The 27,485-nt window shown below is 54.1% G+C and overlaps 1 protein-coding gene across 2 annotated transcripts; it reads left to right on the forward strand.

Moving 5' to 3' along the window:
* The first annotated feature begins 12 nt into the window (after positions 1–12).
* KIF1C (kinesin family member 1C) lies at positions 13–24,926 on the forward strand. 2 transcript variants are annotated; one of them, XM_054459418.2, is made up of 24 exons: positions 31–225; positions 1,086–1,119; positions 1,924–2,044; positions 2,296–2,428; positions 2,848–2,924; positions 3,298–3,477; positions 4,135–4,200; positions 4,539–4,717; positions 4,807–4,918; positions 5,671–5,748; positions 5,910–5,975; positions 6,054–6,129; positions 6,622–6,700; positions 6,910–7,055; positions 8,966–9,135; positions 9,315–9,394; positions 9,519–9,594; positions 15,733–15,812; positions 16,228–16,322; positions 20,218–20,301; positions 20,713–20,899; positions 21,028–21,100; positions 22,309–22,926; positions 23,693–24,926. In XM_054459418.2, the coding sequence occupies exons 4-24, from the start codon at positions 2,323–2,325 to the stop codon at positions 24,374–24,376; spliced, it is 3,312 nt and encodes a 1,103-aa protein (XP_054315393.2). In that variant the 5' UTR covers positions 31–225; positions 1,086–1,119; positions 1,924–2,044; positions 2,296–2,322; the 3' UTR covers positions 24,377–24,926. The 2 variants fall into 2 exon arrangements, with proteins under 2 accessions (XP_054315392.2, XP_054315393.2); XM_054459417.2 differs by lacking the exon at positions 1,086–1,119 and having other exon boundaries at positions 13–225.
* Positions 24,927–27,485: the final 2,559 nt, after the last annotated feature.

The following is a 27,485-nucleotide window of genomic DNA, read 5'->3' on the forward strand; positions in this document are numbered from 1 at the left end:
GCCCCTCGCTCCCGCCCCAGCTCGCGCTGCCCGGGCGGGCGCCGGCCGCTGGCGCCGCTACTGCTGCCGCCCCCGGGGCGCGAGTCCGCCGCCCGCCGCCCGGGCACCCGGCGAGGGGCGGGGGCAGCTCCGAACCGGCCCCGGATCCTTCCCGCTCCCGCCTCACGCTTCCCGGAAAGCTTGTCCCTCTCCGCCGAGCTGCTCCGGGAGCCCCGCCGCGCCGAGGTGAGGGCTGGGGAAGGGGGAGGGAAGGGACGCCCGCGGAGGAATGTGCCGGGTTGGGGGGCGGGGAGCCGGGGTCCGGCGGCGCGATCTAGGCTCGAGAGTCGGGATCATGTGCTGTTTGTTCCGCGGAGGCGCAGAGAGGTGCCAGGCCCGGGCGGCCGCCGGCTGGCTGGACAGGAGGACGGGTCCGCATGGCCGCCCTGAGAGGCCGGGCGGGGACCTGTGTGAGAACCGGCGGGTGGGCAAGGTGCAGGTGGCCCAAGACCCCCTTTCGGGCTGGTCGGCCCCACCCCAGCCGCCCAGTATCCTCCTCGTACCCCACGGCTCCTTCACAGCTGCACCGGCCGACCCCTGTCCCTACCTCTATTCCCTTACCCCGCTGGCCCCCAGCCGTGCCACCCCATTCCCTGTCCCATTAGCTGCTGCAACGGCGTTACCATCGCTTGTCCCCACCAGTGTCCTTCCCTCCCCTGGTCAGGGTCTAGGGGGTCAGGGCTGTTCTTCCTGAGCCAGCTTCTGTGATTCCAGCTACTCCCTTCCTGTCCTGGGACAGACCAGCCCCTCACCCTCCCATGCTCTGCCCAGAAAGACTGGTGAGGGGAGGCCCAGTGTGACAGGAGTTTGGGGCCCACTGGGGCCACAGGAGGGGGCTCCGCATCCCTTATCCCTCTTCGTGGTCCTCCTCCCTGTTGTCCGTGGGCGTGGGCTGCTCAGCCTCTCCTCCCAGGGTGTGGGCACCCGATCACCCACATTCCTGGGCTCCAGCCTGGCACCTTCCCCAGGGCAGTGGACGCCATAGCACTAGCCCCAGGCTGGGGCTGGCACCAGCCAGCCGGCTTCCTTTTCTTTCTCCCTTTCAGGGAGGCCTCAGGGACCCTCTACCCTCAAACGCAGGTATTTCTGGGCGCCCCAGGGTGGAGCCCTGAGGGTTGGTCTGATGGCTGCAGGATGACCCCACCCTCCCCTGCCCATTGTCCTGGATCCTGAGGAGGAAGTGCTGGGGGTTGGGCAAGGGGGCTTAGAGCCCACACAGCTGGCCCTGTGGATCCCAGTCCTGGGCCCTACCTACAGTCCTTGGACTTTGCCCATCCGCACTACCGGCCTGGTGCATGGAGGTTGTGGGCTTCAGGTGGGAACTGGATTCTCCCTTGCTGACACTAGGGGGGGATTTTTAGGACAGGTTTTGCATTTGCAGTTTCCTCTCTGGTCTCTCTTCTGGGCTCCCAGTTTGTGCTTTGGCCCCGGAGTTCCCCACCCTGCCTCGTTAACGCCTTGTGTTTGCTGTGCTGTGTCTCTTCCTCCTTTCCTCTCCCATTCTTTCCTTCATAGCATGACCTCAGGCTTGCCTTTTGTCTTATTTCTCTAATTTTCTTGGTGTCTGTGACTCTCTGCCCCTCCTCTCTCTCTTCCCGCCACCCTCACGTCTCTGCCCATGTGCCCCTCTCTCTGAATTGCCCTCTGTCCAGCCTCTTTCTCTCTCTGTCCTCTATCTGAACGTTCAGTACATTTGCGAGTGACAAGGAATAAAAATATCACCGTCCCTGCCCTTGGATTCACATTGCATTCAGCCACTCCAGAGGGGCAGCTGTCCGTACTTTTCCTGCTATTCCTCCCATAACCTTGGGCCTCCAACCTGGGAACCCCAGACAGGTCTCTGGAACCACAGGTGCCTCCTAACAACTCTTCCCCCACAACCAGGGTATCTCCCAGAGCCCCAGCTGGTGTGGCCAGGCCCCAGGAGTAGGATGGGGCTCCCCCTACGAGGGCCGGTGGCAGCCAGAACTGATACAGCCCCCGTGGTCTGGGGCCAGGACGCCAGGTAACTCTGGGGGAGACCGCCCAGGTTCCTGCAAGCTGGAATATGGCTGGGGAGAGAGGCAGAAATACCTTTGGGAGTCTCTCAAGACAGTGACATTTGGGAGGAAAGCCAAGGGAATAAGAGCTGGGTCCTTGAGAGGCTGGGTGGCTCTGGGGGAGATGTGAAGAGACTGGTTCCGGGAAGAAGCTGGGAGGCAATGTCTGGGTCCCCGCAGTGGTTCTGACCCCACCACTCCTTTCTCTGTCCTCCAGCTGAAGAGGGCAGGAGTGTCTGGAGCCATGGCTGGTGCCTCGGTGAAAGTGGCAGTGAGGGTTCGGCCCTTTAACGCCCGTGAGACCAGCCAGGATGCCAAGTGTGTGGTCAGCATGCAGGGCAACACCACCTGTGAGTGAGTCCCCGGGGCCTGGCTGGGCACAGGCAGGGAAGGCCGGGCCCACCACACAGGCCAGTCCCGCTGGGCCAAACTAAGAGGAGGGTTATGCTGGGCATAGAGCAGGTGCTAGTTGTAAGGGCGGGGGCTGGGGCAGGCTGGCCTTTCCCGTGTTCCCAGTCCCTGGGAGGGGGAATGTTGGCCTGGAGCCCTCCATTGCCCAATCCAGGGAGGCAGCTCAGTGGGGGCGGGTCCTAGGAAGCCAAAATTAGCTTTGGTGGCTGGAGGGGGTGGGGAATATTAAAGGGGAGAGATGAGTCAGGACAGCGGTGAGGAGTGGGATGCTTGGATTCCAGGGGCTGGTTGGGGTATGGGCAGGGACTGGGAGTACCTAACCTTGACTTTCCTTCCTTTACCCTCTCCTGCCCCTCAGCCATCATCAATCCTAAACAGAGCAAGGATGCCCCCAAAAGCTTCACCTTTGACTACTCCTACTGGTCACACACTTCGGTGGGTTGTTGGGCTGGGGGAAGAGCAAGGCAGTGAGAGACAGTGGATTTAGGTCCTGGGGAGGGGACATGTTAAGAAATAGGACCCCCAGGGGATTAGTCAGGCTGAATTGAGAGGATGATCCTGGGTGGGGGTGGTAGGACCCTTAGGCTGTGATTGAGGCCTCCACAGGAAGGCGGAATCCCTTGGGGTAATTAGGACTAGCAGGGGCTGCATAGGATCCTTGGGGTGGTAAGGACAATGATGAGGGTGGGAGGGCACACAGGACATTTGGGGAATCATCAGTGATGGAAGCAAGACGCTTGGGACAGAGACACGAAGGATAAAGATATCCAGGGTTCCTCTGTTTTTCTCTGCCCCCACATTCTCCTAGGTGGAGGACCCCCAGTTTGCATCTCAGCAGCAAGTGTATCGGGACATTGGAGAAGAGATGCTGCTCCACGCCTTTGAAGGCTACAACGTGTGCATCTTTGCCTACGGGCAGACCGGGGCTGGGAAATCCTATACCATGATGGGGCGGCAGGAGCCAGGGCAGCAGGGCATCGTGCCCCAGGTACGCCTAAGACCTGGTGGGGCAGCCAGGGCAGGAGCATCTTTAGCTGCCGTCTGAGGAAGGAAGGACCAGGGTCTGAGGATTATGGAACAGAGACCTGGCTCTGAGACCATTGGTGATGGGAGATAGAGGTTGACTGCAAGCTGGACAACCCTCTGGGGTGGGAGGGTCTTTGCCCCTATCAGAGGCAATGAGCCTCAGTGAGAAGAGCAAGGCTTTGGCATCAGTGAGCCTTGGGTTCGAGCGCCAGTTTTACAACTTACTACTGTTTTACTTGGTTTCATAATAATTTGTGACTATAGTTCTCCTGCAGGCTTGTGTACCATCAGCAGAGTGTTAACTGTAGAAACGCCCACTGAGTTAACAGAGTTAACCATAATTGTCCCTGGCTGTCCAGCATAGCAACCTGGCACACAGGCTTGGGAGTCGGGACGCCTGGGGTTTGCACCCTGGCTGGCTGAATGCTAGCCTGTGATCTTGGGCAAGTGGGAACCTCTCTGAGGTTATTTTCCCATCTGTGAAATGGGAATAACCCCTCCCTCAGGGCTGTGGCAAGGGTTAAATTGGGTCACTTGGGACTGGGCCTGGCCTGTGGCTGGACACTTCAGGTGTGCCCCAAACAGGAGCTTCTCTGTATTTCCCTGTGTCCCCCTCCAGCTCTGTGAGGACCTCTTCTCTCGCGTTAGTGAGAACCAAAGTGCTCAGCTATCCTACTCTGTGGAGGTAAGCCCGGGTCTTGGTGGTGGGGCTGAGAGGGGTCCAGACTGCTGAGGGCTGTCGCTGGAATCAGACAGCCTGGGATCTAATCCTGGCTCTGCTGGTTACTGACTTGACTTTGGGGCAGTGATTCTGTCCTTCAGCTTCGTATGTTCATCTGGGAGATGCTATTGATCGGACGCATCTCCTGGCTTGTTGGGCAGGTCGCTGAGCTAGCATCTGCAGAATGCTTCGCATTGTGTATTAGCTGCAGTCACCTGGATCATGTCCAGTGGAGTCAGATTAAGTTTCGTTGTCATTGTTTTTGCTAGTTTTGTTACTTCTCATTTGCTTCTCCCACTCAGGTGAGCTATATGGAGATCTATTGTGAGCGGGTACGAGACCTCTTGAACCCCAAAAGTCGGGGTTCTCTGCGGGTCCGGGAGCACCCCATACTGGGCCCCTACGTGCAGGACCTGTCCAAATTGGCTGTGACCTCCTACGCAGACATTGCTGACCTCATGGACTGTGGAAATAAAGCACGGTGAGGCAGGCTGATGGAGCAGAGGGCAAGGGGGCCAGGGTTGGGAAGGTGAGAGGCAGGATCCAGTGACTGCTTCCTTTGCCCCCAAGGACTGTGGCTGCCACCAACATGAATGAGACCAGCAGCCGTTCCCATGCCGTCTTTACCATCGTCTTCACACAGCGCTGCCATGACCAGCTCACGGGGCTGGACTCGGAGAAGGTGGGATCGCCCCCCATCCCGCGCCGGACACAACCTCCCCTGGCAACAGGGACAGTGACATGGTAGAAGGGTCTTGGGCCCTCCCTGCCCATGCTGGGTTGAGTGCCTCCTCAGGACTTCCATGACCGCGCCCCACCCCTACCGTTTTTCCGTCAGATCAGTCTGTTCCCCTCTACTGTTTGCTTGACTTTTTTTTTTTAAGACGGAGTCTTGCTCTGTTACCCAGGCTAGAGTACAGTGGTGCAGTGGTGCGATCTCAGCTCACTGCAACCTCCACCTTCCTGGTTCAAGTGATTCTTCTGCCTCAGCCTCCCGAGTACCTGGGATTACAGGCATGTGCCACCAGGTCCGGCTAATTTTTTTGTGTTTGTAGTAGAGACGGGGTTTCGCTGTGTTGGCCAGGCTGGTCTTGAACTCCTGACCTCAGGTGATCCACCCACCTCAGCCTCCCAAAGTGTTGGGATTACAGATGTGAGCCACTGCACCCGGCTGTTCTTACGAGACCCAGGACAGGGCTTGGATCCCTTGTGTGTCCCTTGTCCATGCCTGCGGTGGGCCTGTAGCTATTTGTAATTGAGTGAGTAACCACCGTCTCACTGTTGTCACGTATTCTGTTTCCCCCGGCCTCCTCCCTCGCCTCCTCCTGGCTCTAGCCCTTGCTAGCTGCCCACATTCCTGCTGGGTGCTTCCCTGATTTGCCTGCCCTGTCCCCCACACGCACCTTATCTCCTGCCTGTTTCCTCTGACCCCAGGTCAGTAAGATCAGTTTGGTGGACCTTGCTGGGAGTGAGCGAGCTGACTCCTCAGGGGCCCGGGGCATGCGCCTGAAGGTGAGGGGCCTTCAGAGGGTGGTTTGTTGTGGGGCAGTGTTGTGGGCTGTATGTGGAGATCTCTAGTCAGAACCTGAGACTCTCACTGGGGAGGTAGGAAGGGGAAGTGGATCAGATTGGGAGAAGACGGTCTCATCCCCACATTCCTCATCCTTTTCCAGGAGGGAGCCAACATCAATAAGTCCCTGACTACACTAGGGAAGGTGATCTCGGCCCTTGCAGATATGGTGAGACCAGTGGAAAGAGAAGGGGCTTGGGAAAGGGGAGTGACCCACCCTAACCTCTTTCCCCCTTTGATCCCCCAGCAATCAAAGAAGCGGAAGTCGGATTTTATCCCCTACAGGGACTCTGTGCTCACCTGGCTGCTCAAGGAAAATTTGGGTTAGGACCTCTTCCTCTCTCTCTGCCGACCCTGACACATCCCACAAACTCTTTTGATATGTCTGACAAATCCCCTTGCTATGCCGAGAATCCCAAATCCTGTTGTCTTACTTCTCCCACTGACCCTTCAAAGGGAACATCCTTTGAAGATTTCCTGATGCTGAGAACAAGGCCATACCCTCCCGTCAAGCCAAGGGCCTCACTGACCTGGCTACTCATGACCCCTCCCTGATCCCTGATCTCACACCCACTGCTGCACTGCTGACTTCATCTCCCTTCCATGGTTCTGTGACTGTCCTGCAGAAATATCTCCCTGACCTCATTCCCTCCCATAACCAGATGTCATGGTTAGTTCCACCCCCTAGATTCCCCTACCTCAGACCATGACCCTATAAGACCCCCGCCTGGGCAGTGGGCCCCAGCCCTATGACCCGGTCTGACTTTTCTTAGCCCCTCCCTCAGCTAAAGCCTTTCCCTGCAATCCATTCACAGGTGGGAACTCACGCACAGCAATGATTGCAGCCCTGAGCCCTGCTGACATCAATTACGAGGAGACTCTCAGCACCCTCAGGTGAGGCTTCTGGCTCTAGCAGGGATGGGGCAGCATAGGAAAAGTGCCAGGAGTTCAGAGGTGAGTTGCTCAGGACCCTGCTCGTGAGACGGGGGAGATGCTGGAGCCCTGCCACAATATCTTGAGACCTGGGAGAGGGGGAAGGAGAAACAGCAGACCAAGGGTCCCCTGCCCCCAGGCCTCACCGACCCTGCTTCTCTGTCACCCAGGTATGCTGACCGCACTAAGCAAATCCGCTGCAATGCCATCATCAACGAGGACCCTAATGCCCGGCTGATTAGAGAGCTGCAGGAGGAAGTAGCCCGGCTACGGGAACTGCTGATGGCTCAGGGACTGTCAGCCTCTGCTCTGGAAGGTCGAGGTTCCAGGGAGGGGCAGCTCAGGGATGCCCCTTGGCCCACCCCATCCCTCCTCACTTGCCTTTGCCCAGTCCTGGAGCCAGGCAGGGACCACACACTATGAAACCCTTCATGTGCTCAGTGACGTGGACACAGATGTGGAGAGGGGACGTATGTCTTCAGATGTTACAGAGCTGGGAGGGACTAATTCTGTAGGGGAGGATCAGGATCCAGAGGTACCTGTCAGGCTCCTGGAACTAATAAAATGACCGTTACAGGAAAAAATGGCAATATATACTTACAGGTCAAACAGTAAATTGTTGAGAAGAGGCTAGGCTACTGGGTAACTTTCTTGACAGAAGTTCTTGCAAAACATCAGAGTTGAAGTGGACCATAGCTAACAGATCTCAGTGGAGTGCTTTCTAGCGTGTCATGCTCAGCCTCACTGATGGAAACAGTGTCCAAATCAGAGGATGTGTAATCCGTGTTGACTGGGTCAGGAGTGGACCCTGCATTCAGTCTTGAGATCATCCCATTGAGGATAGGTAGGGTGCTGAGGGGCACAGTGTGGGGAGTATGAGTGTTCTTGGAAAGAGAAGGATAAGGTAGCTAGGATGTTTGCCTTCTAACATTTGAGGGATTTTCTTGCAGAAGAGAAAGCAGTAAAGACTTTTTATCCCAGAGGGCAGAACTAGAAACACCAGCACACATGACATGGGGCCAGTTTCAGCTCAACACAGCTAAGAATTTTTTTTTTTTTTTGAGATGGAGTCTTGCTCTGTCGCTAGGCTGGAGTGCAGTGGCTCGATCTTGGCTCACTGCAACCTCCGCCTCCTGGGTTCAAGCGATTCCCCTGCCTCAGCCTCCTGAATAGCTGGGATTACAGGCGCCCGCCACCACACCTGGCTAATTTTTGTATTTTTAGTAGAGACGGGGGTTTTAGCCTGGCACAGTGGCTCATGCCTGTAATCCCAGCATTTGGGGAGGCCAAGGCAGGCAGGTCACCTGAGTTCAGGAGTTCGAGACCAGCCTGACCAACATGGTGAAACCCCATCTCTATTAAAAATACAAAAATTAGCTGGGTATGGTGGCAGGCGCCTGTAATCCCAGTTACTCGGGAGGCTGAGGCAGGAGAATCGCTTGAACCCAGGAGGCGGAGGTTGCGGTGAGCCAAGATCTCACCACTGCACTCCAGCCTAGGTGACAGAGGGAGACTCCGTCTCAAAAAAAAAAAAAGTTTGACAGAGGTTTCTAGACTGGGCAGGCTGGTCTTGAACTCCTGACCTAAGGTGATGCGCCCGCCTTGGCCTCCCAAAGTGCTGGGATTACAGGTGTGAGCCACTGTGTCTGGCCCAGCTAAGAATTTTCTTTTTTCGAGACAGTCACACTCTGTCGCCCAGGCTGGAGTGCAATGCCGTGGTCTCAGCTCACTGCAACCTCCGCCTCCTGGGGTCAAGCGATTCTCCTGCCTCAGCCTCCCAAGTGGCTAGGATTACAGGTGTGTGCCATCACACCAGGCTAATTTTTGTATTTTAGTAGAGACCACCATGTTGGCCAGGCTGGTCTCGAACTCCTGACCTCAGGTAATCCACCCACCTCGGCCTCCCAAAGTGCTGGGATTACAGGTGTGAGCCACCACACCTAGCCCCACCTAAGAATTTTCTGATGGTGCAAGTCATCTAATAGTGGAAAGGACTAGCCGCCTCCTTCAGTAACAAGCTCTCCACCCCTGGAGTTCAAGCTGAGAGACTGGGTGCCCATTTGCCATGGCTGCAGTAGGAGGGCTCCTTGCCTGGTAGGAGGCTGACCAGCGGTCTTCTGTAGTCCTTACAGACTGGTCCTCCTGTGAAGCTCTTGGTCTCCTGGATGTCTCTCATCAGCTCCTTCTTTCCTTAGCCTCATTCTTTTTCCTCTGTCTCCCTCCCAGGCCTGAAGACAGAAGAAGGGAGTGTCAGAGGCGCCCTGCCAGCTGTGTCATCTCCCCCGGCTCCAGTTTCACCCTCATCACCCACCACACATAATGGGGAGCTGGAGCCATCATTCTCCCCCAACACGGAGCCCCAGATTGGGCCTGAGGAAGCCATGGAGAGGCTGCAGGTGGGAAGCTGGAGCTGGCAAGGGCTGGGGGTCTGGGCACTCCTGGGAGTTTATTTCTCCAAAGTCAAGCTTGAGAAAGAAGGAATTCTAGGAGTAGCGTGGCCCCAGGGTAGGTTATCCCTACCCTGGGTCTGCTTGTCCCAGACCATCCTGAAACCTACCCACCCTTATGCCCCCAGGAGACAGAGAAGATTATAGCTGAGCTGAACGAGACGTGGGAGGAGAAGCTACGCAAGACGGAAGCCCTGAGGATGGAGAGGTGTGAGGGCCGACAGTTGGGGTCCTGGGTGGAGTTGGAGGCTGCGAGGGAGGTCAGGCCCCACAGGGAAGGAGGTCATGGGCAGTGAAGGTAAGACTGACATTTGCCTCTCCTCTGCCCACAGAGAAGCATTGCTGGCTGAGATGGGGGTGGCCGTCCGGGAGGATGGGGGAACTGTGGGTGTCTTCTCTCCAAAGAAGGTGAGTGAGGAATCGAGCGAGGAGGCCTAGAGAGCTCTCTGGATGTCTAGAAAAGAGGCAGCAGGTGCAGGGTAGTGAGTGCTGTCCCTGATCACTCCCTTTGAGGTCCCTGGCTTGTCCCGCCATCATTTCTGTCCCCTCCCCTGTCACCTCATCTCTGTGTTGTTTAGTTATCTCTGCCTTCTCCCTCCAGCCATTTGACAGTCAGCCTCAGGAGAGGGAGAGGACCTGGGAAATTGGAGGTTGGTTGGGATAGAGACTGAGGCACTGTGCATGCTTTTGTATCATTTGAGTTTTGTATTCTGTGCATGCTCAAAAAGATAATAAAGAAATCTGTTTTTCAAAAGGATAACTTGGGAAGACAAGACGAAAGAGAATAGAGGAGGCGTGAGCACTACGTTGTAAGACAGTGGTTGCCAGTGCAGCGAGGGGTTGGTTATATAGATGGAGGCACCCGTGTAGCTTGGAGCTATGCTGCAGCTGGTTTCCTGGAGAAAGTGGTTTGGAAAGTGGAACCTGAAAGATGGACAGGACTTGGGGGGTATGGAGGAGTAGGGCCAACATGAGGTTGAACAGCCTGGGGTACATGTTGGGGTGAGTGGGACACACCAGTGCCTGACACATGCCTGCCGCCAGGTTTTAGGTGCCTAATAAATCTTTGCTGAAAGGAAGGAAGGAGCAGGGCAGAAGAGGTCAGGCTCAGGTGGAGGCAGGAATGATACTCCAAATATTAATAACCATCCGGCACAGGGACTGACCAGTCAGAAAGGACACTGGCTATAGACAGCCAGCACCGCTGTACCGGTGCATACCAATGAAGGGATGGTGCAGAGGGCAGTTTGAGCAGAGCACGAACTTCCAGTTCCACCAGGGAACCAGCCCAGCCTGTCTGGACCATGGTGTGAAGCAGCAGAGGATCAGGCCCTAAGTCAGATACACTGTGCTCTAAGCCAGACAGGGTCACTGGGGGCTGCCTGGAAGAGGTGATGGCTTACCAGAACAAGGCTCCTCTCTGTTTTGTAAAGCCAGGTCCATCTGGGGGACTAAGCAAGCAGGGATCACTGAACCCCTGTTCTGAAAAGAGGAGAGGGGTTTTGCCTTGCCTGGCCCAAGTCACAGTGAGGGAGTGAAAGAGCTGTGGGCAGCAGGCCAGGCTGCTTCTCTGGGGTCTTGTCTGGGGCTGGGTACCCTGGGGCTTTAGGGTCCTTCTGCGGGAGCCAGACTCTTCTGGGACCCAGCCACACCTAGGTGGAAAGAGGGGCTACAGAGGCTCTCAGCATGGCTTCCAGCCACCTTTGTACACCTGGAGCTGGGCCGCTTCCACCACGGTTGCAGGGATGGAGAAAAAGCAGAAAGGAGTGGGGAGACTGGTGGGGTGGAGGTTTCTTCCTTGGAGAGCTTGCAGAGATGCCACCTAACAAAGCCTGGAGACCAAAGGAGAGGGTTCTTGTTTTAATTGTTCTTATAAAGGTAATACACACCAGAAAGAACATTCTAATAGTTCTAAAAGGTGTGTACAGTGAAAAGTCTCTCAGTTTACAGCATTTTGTTATAGAAAAAAAAAAAAGTAACTTTCCATCCTTCCCACCCTTAAGTTTCCCCTCTCAGAGGCAGCCTTCATTATGAGTTTTTGTTTGTTTGTTTGTTTGTTTTTGAGACAAAGTCTCGTACTGTCACCCGGGCTGGAGTGCAACGGTGCAATCTCAGCTCACTGCGACCTCTGCCTCCCGGGTTCATACGATTCTTCTGCCTCAGCCTCCCGAGTAGCTGGGATTACTACAGGCGCACACCACCACACCCGGCTAATATTTTGTATTTTTAGTAGAGATGGGGTTTCACTACGCTGGCCAGAGTGGTCTTGAACTTCTGACCTCGTGATCCACCTACTTCGGAGTCCCAAAGTGCTGGGATTACAAGCGTGAGCCACCGTGCCCGGCCCGTTATGAGTTCTTACTATATTCTCCTTGGGCCGGGTGTGGTGGCTCACACCTGTAATCCCAGCACTTTGGGAGGTCAAGGCGGGCAGATCACGAGGTGAGGAGATTGAGACCATCCTGGCTAACACGGTGAAACCCCGTCTCTACTACAAATACAAAAAATTAGCCACGTGTGGTGGTGTGCGCCTGTAGTAATCCCAGCTACTAGGGAGGCTGAGGCAGTAGAATGGCATGAACCGGGGAGGCAGAGGTTGCAGTGAGCTGAGATCGCACCACTGCACTCCAGCCTGGGTGACAGACAAGACTGTCTCAAAAAAAAAAAAAAAAAATGTTCTCCTAGAGATGCTGTCTAGGAGATGTTATAACACATGTACAGGCATATGTTATATAGGACTATACACATTTGCACACATTCATGGCCTCTCTAATAGTTGTAGTTCATGGCCTCTCTAATAGTTGTAGTTGCATACCTTATTTTATTTATTTATTTATTTATTTTGAGACAGAGTCACACTCTGTCGCCCAGGCTGGAGTGCAGTGGCACAATCTCAGCTCAGTGCAAACTCTGCCTCCCAGGTTCAAGTGATTCTCATGCCTCAGCCTCCCAAGTAGCTGGGATTACAGGCACCCACCACCACGCCGGGCTAATTTTTGTATTTTAGTAGAGACAGGGTTTCGCCATGTTGGCCAGGCTGGTCTCAAACTCCTGGCCTCAAATGATACGCTGGCCTCGGCCTCCCAAAGTGCTGGGATTACAGGTGTGAGCTACCGTGCTTGGCCTGCATACCTTATTTTAAAGCTTCCTTTATTTTTTTTCACGGTGTCAGGGTATTCTATTGTGTAGATGTAAGATAATGTATTTAACCAGCTTCCTACTGATGGACATTCAGATTGTTTCCGATTCCTTGATACTACAAAAAAGGCTACAATGCATAGTCTTACAAATGGGTGTTATCTGTAGAGCAGATTCCTAGAAATGGAGATTTTGGGTCAAATGGTAGCCATGTAAAATTTTAATCTAGGCCGGGCTTGGTGGCTCATGCCTGTAATCCCAGCACTTTGGATAGCCGAGGTGGGCGGATCACGAGGTCAGGAGATTGAGACCATTCTGGCTAACAAGGTGAAACCCCATCTCTACTAAAAATACAAAAAATTAGCCGAGCGTGGTGGCGGGCGCCTGCAGTCCCAGCTACTTGGGAGGCTGAGGCAGGAGAATGGCGTGAACCCGGGAGGCGGAGCTTGCAGTGAGCTGAGATCGCGCCACTGCACTACAGCCCAGGTGACAGGGCAAGACTCCGTCTCAAAAAAAAAAAAAAAATTTTTAATCTGTGTTGCCAAAGTGCCCTCTGAAGATTATAACCATACCAATTTATTTTATTTTATTTATTTATTTTTTTGAGATGGAGTCTCGCTCTGTTGCCCAGGCTGGAGTGCAGTGGTGCAATCTCTGCCCACTGCAAGCTCCGCCTCCCGGGTTCACGCCATTCTCCTGCCTCAGCCTCCTGAGTAGCTGGCACTACAGGCACCCACCACCACGCCCGGCTAATTTTTTGAACCATACCAATTTATACTCCCAAGGGTAACATATAAGACAGCCCATTTCCCCTTGCCCTTTCCCACATTCTGGCTTAGTAAGACTTTTCTCTTTGCCAGTGTGATGGGTGAGAAGGTGTCTTAGGGTAGTTCACTTTTACATTTTTCTCAAGGTGGTGAGGATGAACTATTCTCATGTTTAAAAGCCGTGTGGTCTGAAGCCAGAGGAGAGAACTGTTAGACTCATGGGGGAAATGGGTTTGGTGTGAGTAGCTCCAACAGGGAATGGTTGGGTCCTAGAGGAAAAAACTACAGTTTCTCTTGGAGGGAGCCTCCTCTTGCTAAGACCCCCACCACCGGGGCTAAGGATTGCTTAAATCAGTGGTATTCAAACCTGGTTCTGAGCTGCCTTCTCAGGGGCTGAGGATAGGGACAGGACCAGACCCTGGGGCTCTCACCCCCAGCCTGGGCCTGAGCGGCTTCTTGCTTATCTGCTTGATGTCCTAGGCTTCTAGAGAAGGTTTCATTTTGAACAGAGTTATAGGGCTGAAGAAAAAGTTGAGAAGCACCGCCTCAAATCGTGTTCCCTCTCCCCAGGGATAGATTGCTTTCTGCTTCCGGAGCCCATCAGTGTTTGCCAGTCCCAGAGCAGGCCTGACACTGCAGTGTAGGGAGGGGCATGGGAGTCCCTCAGGAGAGGTGTCGCAGGAGTGATCCTTGGAGCACTTGGGTGAAGGGCGGATGCACAAGATACACAGACACCTGTGGGGGACACAGCTTTGGGCTCTGAGTGTTAGGTGGCTCCCAGAGAAATAGAGGTTCGACTCCGTGCTGTTTCCCTTCTGTACCCTGTGCTTTCTGCTTCCGTGCTTCTGTCCAGGCTGCTTTCACCCGGAGCGCTCTTCCTTGTGCGTGGCCACACCCTCCTCGTCCTCAAAGGCCGGCTCCCATGTTACCCTTCCATTAAGTCCTCCTAATCCCCTTGAAATCCCATAGTTCTTCACTTTGTTCCTCTTTGCATGTGAGTCCCTCCTAGAACACAGTGGCACTCAACCCCCTGGGAACAAATGAATGAATAAATGAACTTAAGCAAGGGCGTGAGACAATCAGAAACTCCTCCATGAGGCATCCGTTTCCCACTTGTAATGGTGTTTCCATGCCAAGCCTCACCTCCCCTAGCTGACACTCTCATTTCCTGACTGACTGGACAGCAGTGCCTGGGCTTGACTCATCTCTGTACCCTGCCTAGCGCTTCACCAGGGTGAGGTAGAAAGGCCACAGGCAGTCCTTCTGCAGCAGAGGCAGGGGTCTTGTGTTCTTATGGAAGGCTTAGGAAAACTTCCTGGAGGAAGTTGCATTTCAGACAGACTGGGAGGAACGTGAAGGAAGTGAATGATTTTGGCAGGTGGGGGCGGAGCGGGAGGGGGGCTGTTGTTGGAGACATTGGCCGTCAGGGATGCAGGAGGCCTGCTTTGGAGGGAGTGCTCAGGGGTCCGCTGAGTGGAAGTACAGAGTCTGGGAGAGAGGCCTGGGAGGGGGGCTTGGACAGGTGGACTGGAGCCGGGACATGGAGGAGGCCCAGGGATGCCAGGGGAAAAAGTAGGCTCAAGTCCAGCGGGCCTGGGGTTCCAGCTGGAGAGGTCTCAGCAGAGAAGCAAAGACATGGCCATAGCGAGGTGTGGGCAGGAAGCTGGGAGACCTGAGGGGTGGCAGGAAGGCAAGTGGGCCTGGGGCAGGGTGGTGCCAAGGGATGGACAGGTGTGTGGCACGGCAGCAGCTGGCAGGAAGGGAGACTTCCCCAGGCGTGGCAGCAGTGGTATGAATGGGGGTACAGAGGCAGCATGGCCTGTACGCCACCCAGAGTACTGCCCAGCAAAGGCAGGGCTATTGTAACGGAAACAAGTCAGGAGACGGTGCTTTGGGAGAAGGGAATGGGCCAGGTTTTCAGCACAGAGCAGCGTAACAATCACTCAGGTGTTCAAGATGGACTTAGCTGGGGACCTTAGGCAGGGACAGCCCCAGGCAGGTGCTGCAGGGACCCAGGCTTGAGGTGAAAGAGCCCAGGGAGGGGTAGTCACTGGGGAAGAGTCAGGGAGTCTGCTTCAAGAAACACGTTTGTTCCATTTGCTTTTAAGTTGAAGTGACACTTTTTATTTTTAAATTGTGAAAGTAATTCATGTGTGTAGGAAATTCAAGGTTGAAAGGTGGGGAGTACCAGTCTGCTCACTCAGTCTCCCCCAACTCTCCAGAAGCTGCAAGGTACATTTTGAGGAAAGAAATGATGGGACCTGAGACAGAGGAATATAGGGAAGAAGAAGAGAATGCAGGGGGTCCGGGGCTTCTGGTCAGGGAGCCTGGTGGGTCGAGGTGCTTCTGAAGAGACAGGCCTTGGGAAGAGTTGCTGACCTGGATGTAGGCCCCTTGTGTGAGGAGAGGGTGGATCAGGCTGTCCCGAAGGCGGTTGGTGTGAGAGGTGGGAACCGAAGAACGTCATCAGGGTGGAGGGATGTCGATGGGAGGAGTACAGAGGGCAGGACAGCTCTCCAGAGTGAGGGGGCACAGCTGGCAGTGCCAGGCCTGGAGGGGTGTCTCCTCCCACTGCTCCCTTTCTTCCTTTCCATAGCACCCCTGGCTGGCTCCCCCTGACCACCTTTCTCTCCCCACGTAGACTCCCCACCTGGTGAACCTGAACGAAGACCCTCTGATGTCTGAGTGTCTGCTCTACCACATCAAAGATGGCGTCACCAGGTAGCGTGTACCCAGCGGCCTGGGGGGCAGCCTCTGCTTTTGGGGTGTGGCTGCCAAGGGTTGGCCACATTGGTGTCTCCCTTCCCTGGTGGTCCCTGGAGATACCTCAGATCTCTAAACAGCTGCCTCCACAGCCCTGCATGCTCTCCCAGCTTCAAGAGAAGTGAGCCTGCTGTATAACATGGTGACTAAGAGCATGGCTTCAGAGTCAGGCAGACCTGGGCTCAGATCCCAGCATCACCACTGCCCACCAGAATGACCCCGGGCAAGCCATTTCACCTCCCTGAGCCTCTGCTTCCTCATCTGTGAAATGGGAATAATTGGCTTGGCTCATTGAGTTGGATAAACTGGTGTTGAGGAGGGGCTTGGTTAAAGTCTGGCACATGCTCACAAACGTTGGCCGTTGCTTCCCCAGGGTCGGCCAAGTAGATATGGACATCAAGCTGACCGGACAGTTCATTCGGGAGCAACACTGTCTGTTCCGGAGCATCCCCCAGCCAGATGGAGAAGGTAATGGCTGAGGGGGTGAGAGAGGCCAGACAGGGAGAGAGGCCCCATGTTCCACCCCACACACTGAACACAGAGGTCTGGGTCGGGCACCAGGGAGGGCAGCCATATAAAGATGGGATGTAGCCTTGTCCTCAGAGGGGCTTCGGGCTCATGGGTATGAATGGAGGAATACCACAGGCCCGGCCCTCTGCACCCACCCTGAGAAGGCAGACTACTGCGTGGTCAGGCACTGGCGAGGGTTCTGAGGTAGAAATGGGACACTGGTGAGCCAGAGGGTGGGATTTTGCTGAAGAGAAGATCCTGCGCTTCTTGATCTTGTTAACCAAAACTAGCACTCTGATCCTTTTTAAGTAAAAACCTGTATTTGAATATCGGAACTTATCCCTGTGGAAAACCTGCTTCTATCCAGCTATGACTGCCGAGATGTCTTTTTCTTTTTTTTGAGATGGAGTTTTTGCTCTTGTCGCCCAGGCTGGAGTGCAATGGCGCGATCTGGGCTCACTGCAGCCTCAACCTCCTGGGTTCAAGCGATTCTCCTGCCTCAGCCTCCCGAGTAGCTGGGATTACAAGCATGCGCCACCATGCCCGGCTAATTTTTGTTTTTAGTAGAGACGGGGTTTCTCCATGTTGGTCAGGCTGGTCTCAAACTCCTGACCTCAGGTGATCCGCCTGCCTCGGCCTTCCAAAGTGCTGGGATTGCAGACGTGAGCCACTGCCCCCGGCCTTTTTTTTTTTTTCCATTCGAGATGGAGTCTCGCTGTCTCCCCCAGGCTGGAGTGCAGTGGCATGATCTTGGCTCACTGCAGCCCCCACCTCCCAGGTTCAAGTGATTCTCTTGCCTCAACCCCAAGTAGCTGGGATTACAGGCACGCGCCACCATGCCAGGCTAATTTTTGTATTTTCAGTAGAGATAGGGTTTCACCATGTTGGTCAGACTGGTCTTGAACTCCTGACCTCATGTGATCCGCCCACCTTGGCCTCCCAAAGCACTGGGATTACAGGCGTGAGCCATTGTACCTGCTGAGGTGTATTTTTGAGGTCACCAGTTTGTTTTCGTTCTGACACTTTAAAAAAAATAGAATGATTTGGATTCACATAAGCTCAATCAAAGTCTCTGTGAAAATGAGTTGGGTAGGGAGGAAGGACGTGGTACACATGTGCTGTCTGTCAGCTTGGACCTGGTGTGTGCGTTGTGCCTCAGAGACCTAGGAGTGCTTGGCCTAACACCTTCCAGGGGACAAGGGACCTGGGGCGTGTATGGTCAGCACTTTTTTTTTTTTTTTTTTTTTGAGTTGGAGTCTCGCTCTGTCGTCCAGGTTGGAGTGCAGTGGCGCGATCTCGACTCATTGCAACCTCTGCCTCCCGGGTTCAAGTAATTCTCCGGCCTCAGCCTCCCGAGTAGCTGGGAGTACAGGTGTGTGCCACCACACCTGGCTAATTTTGTATTTTTAGTAGAAACAGGGTTTCTCCAACTGCCAACCTCAGGTGATCCACCCGCCTTGACCTCCCAAATTGCTGGGATTACAGGCGTGAGCCACCGCGCCCAGCCTGGGCCTCAGTTCTTAACAGCAGATTTAAGACCTGGCCAGAGACAGGCAGAGAGGACGGGGGCAGCACAGACAGGTACGGATGTAGAAGAATGGTTTTTACTGGCCATCTACTCTGCGTTCGCATCTTCTCACACAGCTCACAGGTGAGAGAACTGAGGCTCTCGGGGGTTAGGTGATTTGCAAAAGACGAAACAAAATGGCAGAACTGGATTCAGACACAGGATGGCAGGCACCAGGGGCTGTGCTGTGAGCTCTGCCCTAGACTGTCAGATTATCATGGGTTCAGGGTAAGGCTGCCTGGGCCAAGCTGGAGCAGTCTTCTCACCCAGCCCCACTTTCCCTGCATAACACCTATTCCCTCCTTTTTTATTTTCATTTTCATTTTTATTTTTTGAGACAGGGTCTTGCCCTGTCACCCAGGCTAGAGTGCAGTGGCACGATCATGGTTCTCTGCAGCCTCAACCTCCCGGGTTAAAGTGATCCTCCTACCTCAGCCTCCTGAGTAGCTGGGACTACACACCTGTGCCACCACACCTGGCTAATTTTTGTACTTTTCGTACAGACAGAGTTTTACTGTGTTGCCCAGGCTGGTCTCAAAGTCCTGAGCTCAAGCAGTCCACCTGCCTCGGCCTCCCAAAGTGCTGGGATTACAGGCGTGAGCCACTGCGCCCAACCCTATTCCCTTCTTTAGAGAGGACTTTAGATTATCTGCTTTTAAAAATATTAATAGAATTAAATGCCTTTTTCCCCTCTTCTTTTAGTTTTAATAAATGGCATCTGGCCAGGCGCAGTGGCTCATGCCTGTGATCCCAGCACTTTGGGAGGCCAAGGCGGGCGGATCACCTGAGGTCAGGAGTTCGAGACCAGCCTGACCAACATGGAGAAACCCCATCTCTACTAAAAATACAATATTAGCCAGGTGTGGTGGCGCATGCCTGTAATCCCAGCTACTCAGGAGGCTGAGGCAGGAGAATTGCTTGAACCCAGGAGGCAGAGGTTGCAGTGAGCCGAGATTGCACCATTGCACTCCAGCCTGGGCAACGAGTGAAACTCCATCTCAAAAAAAAAAGAAAAAAGAAAAAAAAAAGCCATCCATCATGATTAAATGACTTTAGATTATCTTGTTTATTGTCTGTCTTACCAGACAGAAGTAAGCTCTATGAGAGCAGGGATTTTTTGTTTTATATCACCACTGTATTTCTGAGACCTAATAAAATAGTGTTTGGAAGATAGTAGGAGTGTGGTATATTTGGGTTTGAATCAATAAATGAATCTTGGGGCATGATGGGAAATGAAGAAAAGGTGGGGATAGATGGCACCCCCGCATCCCGTCCTGCTGTCCACTTCTGCTGCTGCTGTTTCCCCGACCCACCGTGATGCCCTTGGCTGCCTCTCTTCCCCATCATCTTCTGAGTCTCCCTCTGCTCCTAAGCTGAGTCCTCTGCTCTCCTTGTTCTCCCAGCAGCATCCGTTGTCCCCATCCCTGCCTGATATTATAGTTCATCCCAGTTTCTGTGTTTCTCTGTTACTTCTAGTATAAGTATTACAATAATAAAACACATGTTTGCATGTTATTTTATGGTTTACTTATTTGGGCCTTCTAACCACTCTTCATTCAGACTTCATTATCCCATCTTATAGAATATCACAGAAGTTAAATTGACTTGTTCAGCATCCCTGGCTAAGGAGCTGCAGAGCCTGGGCCTTTGGGATACCAGGGTTCCTCTGTGGCAATGGCCACTGCTCCTCGAGGGCAGGGAGCTGCCTCGTGCATCTTCGTGTCCCCAGAAACTGGCAGGCTCAGTGATTTGTACTGAGGAGCAGCTTGATGGATGTTTGGGTTGGGTTGACTTTCTCTTGTCACATGTCAGCTGTGGCTTGAGAAGATGAATCAGGTGGCAGTTTGCAAGATGCATGAGGCAGAGAGGTGGGCTAGAAGCCTGCTGGAGGAGCCCAGGCCCCACCAGGGATAATGTCAGTGGGAAAGGTAGGAATGGACATCTGGAAGGCAGAAATGACAGGGCCTCTGAGCAGTTAAACATGAGGAATGAATCCTTTTGACAATTACTGGTTTCCTAAGCTGCTGCTGGGGAGGATAGAGATAGATGAGTCAGGAGCCACTGCAGAGGCTTCTGGGAATTGTAGTTGGGGCTCTAACCCTCCTTCTGCTCTTCCTTTCCCGTGCTGCCTGCCACCAGAGGGGCCATGGCACCCCCCACAGGTACTGGGGGTGGGACTGGTGGTGCATGTGTGGTTTTTTGGGGTAAGGCAAGGTGGGAGTCTGTGACCATGACGCACCTTCCTCCAGGGTCTAATCTTTCCCCTTCCACTGCCCCTCCATTCAGTGGTGGTCACTCTGGAGCCTTGTGAAGGAGCTGAGACGTATGTGAATGGGAAGCTTGTGACGGAGCCGCTGGTGCTGAAGTCAGGTAGAAGATGTGTCACAGAGTGAGGGTTCTGGGGTGTGGCTGTGTGTAGGAAGTCTCAAGGAGGTCCTTCTGGGTGCATCCTAGGGGAGGACCCCGAAATACATCAGAAATAGCACGGGGATATAAAGAAGGAACTGGGAAGTGAAGGTCAAGGAGTCAGGTCTTGGTTTCTCCTTCCACTACAGGGAACAGGAAGAGGATGCCAAGCTCTCGCAATTCCCTTTGGTTGACAGGAATGGGGTTGGTCCCTGGGTGTCAGCCAGGGGAGCATAGGCTCCAGCTGCCTTCAGACTTGGGGTGATGGAGGGGAGGGTGTCACAGCCCCTGCACCAGATTCTCTATGCCTTGGGTGTAGGGATGGATTTGGTGCTGTTGGGGAGCGAGTTTACTTTTCCCTCCTCCCATCTCTAGGGAATAGGATTGTGATGGGCAAGAACCACGTTTTCCGCTTCAACCACCCGGAGCAGGCGAGGCTGGAACGGGAACGAGGGGTCCCCCCACCCCCAGGACCGCCCTCTGAGCCAGTTGACTGGAACTTTGCCCAGAAGGAGCTGCTGGAGCAGCAAGGCATCGACATCAAGCTGGAAATGGAGAAGAGGTGCGAGGGGGGTACCCACATGCCCCATGGCCGTCTTGGCTGTCCCTCCCGGGCCTCTGGGCCCATGTCCTCCTCTTGTCAGATACCTCACCAGGGTTGCTCTTCCTTCCCTCCCTGTCCAATAACAGGCTGCAGGATCTGGAGAATCAGTACCGGAAAGAAAAGGAAGAAGCCGATCTTCTGCTGGAGCAGCAGCGACTGGTGAGGGGCAGCAGGGGCTGGGGATAGGCTGATGGGCAGATGAGCCGCAAGCCTGAGTCCGAGTGCAGTGCTCACCGCTGAGCCAGAGTGGGAAACGGGCATGGGGGTAAGGGGAAGGGTCCAAGGGGAAAAAGCCAGAAGAGAGATGTGACTACAGGAGGAATCCATTGTGAGGAAGGAAGATTCCTCCAGTTGACCAGGCCTTCCCATACTCCAGTTTCTTAGGCCAAGTTTATGATTTTCACCATATCCAAGTACCACCTGTGTTGGTATTAAGATTGTTGTGGTTTTTTTTTTTTTTTTTTTTTTGGAGACAGAGTCTCCCGTCACTCAGGCTGGAACGCAGTGGGATGATCTCGGCTTACTGTAGCCTCCGCCTCCTGGGTTCAAGCAATTCTCATGCCTCAGCCTCCCCAGTAGCTGGGATTAAAGGAGCCTGCCACCATGCCTGGCTAATAATTATTGTATTTTTAGTAGAGACAGGGTTTCGCCATGTTGGCCAGGCTGGTCTCGAACTCCTGACCTCAGGTGATCCTCCTGCCTCGGCCTCCCAAAATGCTGGGATTACAGGCATGAGCCACCGCACCCAGCTGTGGACTTTCTGTTTTGTTTTTGAGGCAGGATCTTGCTCTGTCACCCTGGCTGGAGTGCAGTGGCCTGATCATAGCTCACTGCAGCCTGGAACTCCTTGGGTTCAAGCAGTCCTTCCACCTCAACCTCCTGAGTAGCTGGGATCACAGGTGTGCACTTCCATGCCTGGCTACATTTTTTATTTTTTGTAGAGATGGGGATCTCACTACATTGCCCAGGCTGGTCTTCAGCTCCTGGGCTCAAGTGATCCTCCTGCCTTGGCCTTCCAACATGCTGGGATTGCAGGCACGAGCCACGACCCCTCAATGGTCTTTTAAGTCTTGCACAAAGTTCCACACTTGATTAGCTACCACTAATACTTATGGTAACTTTCTCGGTGCCAGCCATGGTTCTAAGTACTCCACATGGAACTGGGAGGTAGATCCCGTCATTATCTCTGTTGTCTAGAGGAGCAGCGTTAAGCAGTCTGCCCAAGGGTGCGCTGTTGGGGTGGAGCAGGACTTGAACCCAGGCTCCCTGACGGGCGTGTTTCCACTGTCCTTAGGACACACTGGGCCAAGACACATGGGCTCTGGATGTCCTTAGCCCTCTCTTCCTCTTTCTTTCTCTGGCCTCAGTATGCAGACTCGGACAGCGGGGATGACTCTGACAAGCGCTCTTGTGAAGAGAGCTGGAGGCTCATCTCCTCCTTGCGGGAGCAGCTGCCGCCCACCACTGTCCAGACCATTGTCAAACGCTGTGGTCTGCCCAGCAGTGGCAAGCGCAGGGCCCCTCGCAGGGTTTATCAGATCCCTCAGCGACGCAGGCTGCAGGGCAAAGACCCCCGCTGGGCCACCATGGCTGACCTGAAGATGCAAGCGGTGAAGGAGATCTGCTACGAGGTGGCCCTGGCTGACTTCCGCCACGGGCGGGCTGAGATTGAGGCCCTGGCCGCCCTCAAGATGCGGGAGCTGTGTCGCACCTATGGCAAGCCAGAGGGCCCCGGAGACGCCTGGAGGGCTGTGGCCCGGGATGTCTGGGACACTGTAGGCGAGGAGGAAGGAGGTGGAGCTGGCAGTGGTGGTGGCAGTGAGGAGGGAGCCCGAGGGGCGGAGGTGGAGGACCTCCGGGCTCACATCGACAAGCTGACGGGGATTCTGCAGGAGGTGAAGCTGCAGAACAGCAGCAAGGACCGGGAGCTGCAGGCCCTGCGGGACCGCATGCTCCGCATGGAGAGGGTCATCCCCCTGGCCCAGGTAGGACCGGCCTTCTCCCTCCCTTCTCTCCTCCCTCAGCTCTTCCCTTTAGGAGTCTGAACCTTCCATCTCAGAGCCTAACCTTCCCCAAGTCTGGAAAAAATTGCATTGAAGTATAGCATGGTTTTTTTCAATATCGTTTATGAACCACATACCTCGCTGTCACCAGGCTGCTAATTAAAATAGATTCCTGGGTTCCACCCCAGACCTACTGAATCCACTTCTTTGGGGACAAATCTGCATTTATAGTAAGCTCTGGGTGTTTCTGAAGTACAGTGAAGTCTAAGACCCACTGATAGAAAGTGTGCTGTTTTGTTTTGTTTTTTTTCTGAGGCGGAGTCTCGCTCTGTTGCCAGTCTGGAGTGCAGTGGCATAATCTCGGCTCACTGCAACCTCCGCCTCCTAGATTCAAGTGATTCTCCTGCCTCAGCCTCCTGAGTAGCTGGGACTACAGGTGCTCACCACCACACCTGGCTAATTTTTTTTTTTTGTATTTTAGTAGAGACGGGGTTTCACCATGTTGGCAAGAATGGTCTTGAACTCTTGACCTCGTGATCCGCCCGTCTCAGCTTCCCAAAGGGTTGGGATTACAGGCGTGAGCCACCGCGCCTGGCCCTAAACCGCTATTTTTCGAGCTTCCTTATCTCCAGGCTTTTCTCTGGACCCTTTGACATCCAGCCACTCCAGGTCCCTCTTGAATCCACATGTCCTGAGGATTCAGCTCTCCTCACTTCCCTTCTCCTTTTCTCTCACTCCTCCCTCCCAGGATCATGAGGATGAGAATGAAGAAGGTGGTGAGGTCCCCTGGGCCCCGCCTGAAGGATCAGAGGCAGCAGAGGAGGTAGCCCCCAGTGACCGCATGCCGTCAGCCCGGCCCCCCTCGCCACCACTGTCAAGCTGGGAGCGGGTGTCACGGCTCATGGAGGAGGACCCTGCCTTCCGTCGTGGTCGTCTTCGCTGGCTCAAGCAGGAGCAGCTACGGCTGCAGGGACTGCAGGGCTCTGGGGGCCGGGGCGGGGGGCTGCGCAGGCCCCCAGCCCGCTTTGTGCCCCCTCACGACTGCAAGCTACGCTTCCCCTTCAAGAGCAACCCCCAGCACCGGGAGTCTTGGCCAGGGATGGGGAGCGGGGAGGCTCCAACTCCGCCCCAACCCCCTGAGGAGGTCACTCCCCCTCCAGCCACCCCTGCCCGCCGGCCTCCGAGTCCCCGAAGGTCCCACCATCCCCGCAGGAACTCCCTGGATGGAGGGGGCCGATCCCGGGGAGTGGGTTCTGCACAGCCTGAACCCCAGCACTTCCAGCCCAAAAAGCACAACTCTTATCCCCAGCCACCCCAACCCTACCCAGCCCAGCGGCCCCCAGGGCCCCGCTACCCCCCATACACTACTCCCCCACGAATGAGACGGCAGCGTTCTGCCCCTGACCTCAAGGAGAGTGGGGCGGCTGTGTGAGTCCCACATCCTGGGCAGAGGGCCTGGTGGGGCCCCTTGCTAGGAGAAGGGAAGACGCCCGAGACACTGCTTCCCTGGAAGCGCTGGGGCAGGGAGGCCCAGGAGATGAGAGAGAAGGTCCGAGTAGGTGATAGAAGACGAGGGGGAGACCGAGCCGGAGGCTGAGGAAAGGAAGAGGGCACGGAGTTGCCAGGAGCAAACCAAAGTGAAGAGAGAGATAGGAAGCTGCCTCGGGGCCACCCCTTGCAAGGGGGTGTGTCCCACAAACGCTGCTATGGGTGGGGTGGGGGGCTGGGGGGCTGCGTAGCCAGTGTTTGACTTTCTTTTCGAGTAGGGGAAGGCGGGAGAGGACTGAGAGTGAGGCAAGTTCTCCCCAGCCCTGTGTGTCTGTCTGTCTGTCTGTGGTGGTTTCTGTTTCTTCGGAGGCATGGTAGGATCATAAGTCATTCCCCTCCCCTTCCAGGCCTCCTGCTATATTTGGGGGACCTGACTGGTTTGGCTGGAGTCCCATGAGGATGTGGGCCCTTTAATAAAGGATAGCAAACAGGGAGGTTGTGGCCTGTTTGTTTTGGGTTTTCATGGAGGTGTAGGTTATATAAGGAAATGGCACAGGTCTTAAGCATACTTATCAGTGAAGTTTTATATGTGTGCTCTGTGCAGGCACCACCCAGATCTGGATATAAGAATGTTTCCATCTTGTCTTCCTGAACTTCAACCTCCTGTCTCTTCCTTCAGGGTGCGCAGCCCGATCTTTTCCCCCTGCTTTTTTTTTGGGAGACAGGGTCTTGCTTTGTTGCCCAGGCTGGAGGTACAGTCTTGGCTCACTGCAGCCTCCGCCTCCTGAGTAGCTGGGATTACAGGCATGTGACACCACGCCCGGCTCATTATTGTATTTTAGTAGGTTTCACCGTGTTGGCCAGGCTGGTCTCGCACTCCTGACCTCAAGTGATCCGCCCACCTTGGCCTCCCAAAGTGGTGGGATTACAGGTGTGAGCCACCGCGCCTGGCCTCCCCTGCTTTCATTTTTGCTTACCCAGTGTCTCAATCTGTGCCAGCAACACCACTGTCTGTTATGGACAAAGCACAGAAGGGGGGATGCGAGGGGAGGTAGAGGGACTGCCAGCCTGTCAGTGCATAACTGGCTGTTGCTGACAGATACAGAAGGATTTGTGGGGTACAGAGGAGTTCTGTTTTAAGTCACCTAACTTATTTGAAAGGTCTCCCAAGCAGCCAGTTTCTCTTGATAGTGAATGGGTTGGGCAAGCTTACTGCGCTTACCTGATTGTTTTCATCCTGGTTGTGTTACCTGCCTTCTGGCAGGGTACATCATTGTTCCCAGTTGTTATTTTATTTCTATTAAGACTGTTGGCCGGTTGTGCCTGTAATGCCAGCACTTTGGGAGGCCGAGGCGGGTGGATCACGAGGTCAGAAGATCAAGACCATCCTGGCTATCACGGTGAAACCCCATCTCTACTAAAAATACAAAAAAAAAAAAAAAATTAGTCGGGCGTGGTGGCGGGCGCCTGTAGTCCCAGCTACTTGGGAGGTTGAGGCAGGAGAATGGCATGACCCTGGGAGGCGGAGCTTGCAGTGAGCTGAGATCGCGCCACTGCACTCCAGCCTGGGCGACAGAGCGAGACTCCATTTCAAAAAAAAAAAAAAAACAAGACTGTTTGTTGCCTGCTTGTTTTAATGTTCTGGCTTGAGGCAGCGAGCCCTTGACTATGCCACATTGCCAGGATTTTGCAGGTTGGGTTGTACTCCAGCACTGCCTTTGGCTTGCCAGACTGGAGTCCCCACATTTTCATCCTATTCTCAGGAAAACACTTTGACCCACTTGAAGCTCTGAGCTACTGCTTCACAGCTTCCTGGGGTCAGTCTCCAGCCAAAACCATAGATACCCCAACTGCAGCCAAACCACGGCTCTGGGCGAAGAACGATTAGGTTTACTCTAGGTTTCCACACCCTGATGCTCCTGCCTTTACCGTGACACCTCTGACTGCCAGGTTTTCACAGACCTGTTGACAGTGACTCAAGATCTGGAATGTAATGGATGGTTTGGCAACAGTGTTTGCTTGTGCAGTTTAAAATCTGGCCGGGGAGACTCAATGTGAGCAAGAAAATGATAGAATACCAAGTTTTCTGGAGGTCAGAGGGAGCTGAGCTGAGTGTTAACAGAGAATGCTGTGGGGTTTAAGATGAGAAAAATAGCTTGCTAATTTAAAAGATGGATTATTTTTCCCTAAAGACCTTGCCTTATATAAATGTATATTATCCATAATTTTAAAAATCCACTTATGGCTGGGCACAGAGGCTCACACCTGTAATCCCAGCACTTTGGGAGGCTGAGGCAGGAGGATCAGTTGAGTCCAGGAGTCGAGACCAGCCTGGGCAACATAGCGAAACCCTGTATCTACAAAACATACAAAAACTAGTTGGGTGTTGGTGGTGTGTACCTGTAGTTCCAGCTACTAGGGAGGTAGGAGGATCACCTGAGCCCATGAAGACTGAGGCTGTGGTGAGCCATGAAGGCACCACTGCACTCCAGCCTGGGCAAGAGTGGGACCCTCTCAAAAAAAAAATCCACATATCCAGGCTTCCAAGTCAGTCTTTAATCATGTGCATGGGCCAGGCACAGTGGCTCACACCCGTAATCCCAACACTGTGGAATATTAGGGTGGGAGCATCACTTGAGGCCAGGAATTTGAGACCAGCCTGGGCAACATAGTAAGAACCCCCCCCATCTCTACAAAAAATAAAAATAAAAAATAATAATGTGGGCAAACTTACTTAGATTTCATTCAGAGTAGTGCCTATTTATCTTTTATCTGTGCTACCTGTGCCGGCATTCCATATGCATTTCATTTAGTCTTTAAAGTACCCCTGTAAAATAGGTCTTTTGTCTGCATTTTTCAGATGGGAAGACTGAGGTTTTGTTTATTTATTTTTATTTATTTATTTTTTGAGACGGAGTCTCGCTCTGTCGCCTAGGCTGGAGTGCGATGGCACAATCTTGGCTTACTACAACCTCCGCTTCCTGGGTTCAAGCGATTCTCCTGCCTCAGCCTCCTGAGTAGCTAGGATTACAGGCACCCATCACCGCGCCCGG

Source organism: Pongo pygmaeus, chromosome 19, assembly GCF_028885625.2.
Source record: "Pongo pygmaeus isolate AG05252 chromosome 19, NHGRI_mPonPyg2-v2.0_pri, whole genome shotgun sequence".
In the NCBI taxonomy this organism is placed as follows: domain Eukaryota; kingdom Metazoa; phylum Chordata; class Mammalia; order Primates; family Hominidae; genus Pongo; species Pongo pygmaeus.

Excerpts from the sequence above, each read along its gene's own strand:
- KIF1C (XM_054459417.2), top strand. The coding sequence starts at position 2,323 with ATGGCTGGTGCCTCGGTGAAAGTGGCAGTGAGGGTTCGGCCCTTTAAC. Across the intron at positions 2,925-3,297 it reads CCTACTGGTCACACACTTCG|GTGGAGGACCCCCAGTTTGC; the intron begins GTGGGTTGTTGG and ends ACATTCTCCTAG. Across the intron at positions 6,130-6,621 it reads GCTGCTCAAGGAAAATTTGG|GTGGGAACTCACGCACAGCA; the intron begins GTTAGGACCTCT and ends ATCCATTCACAG.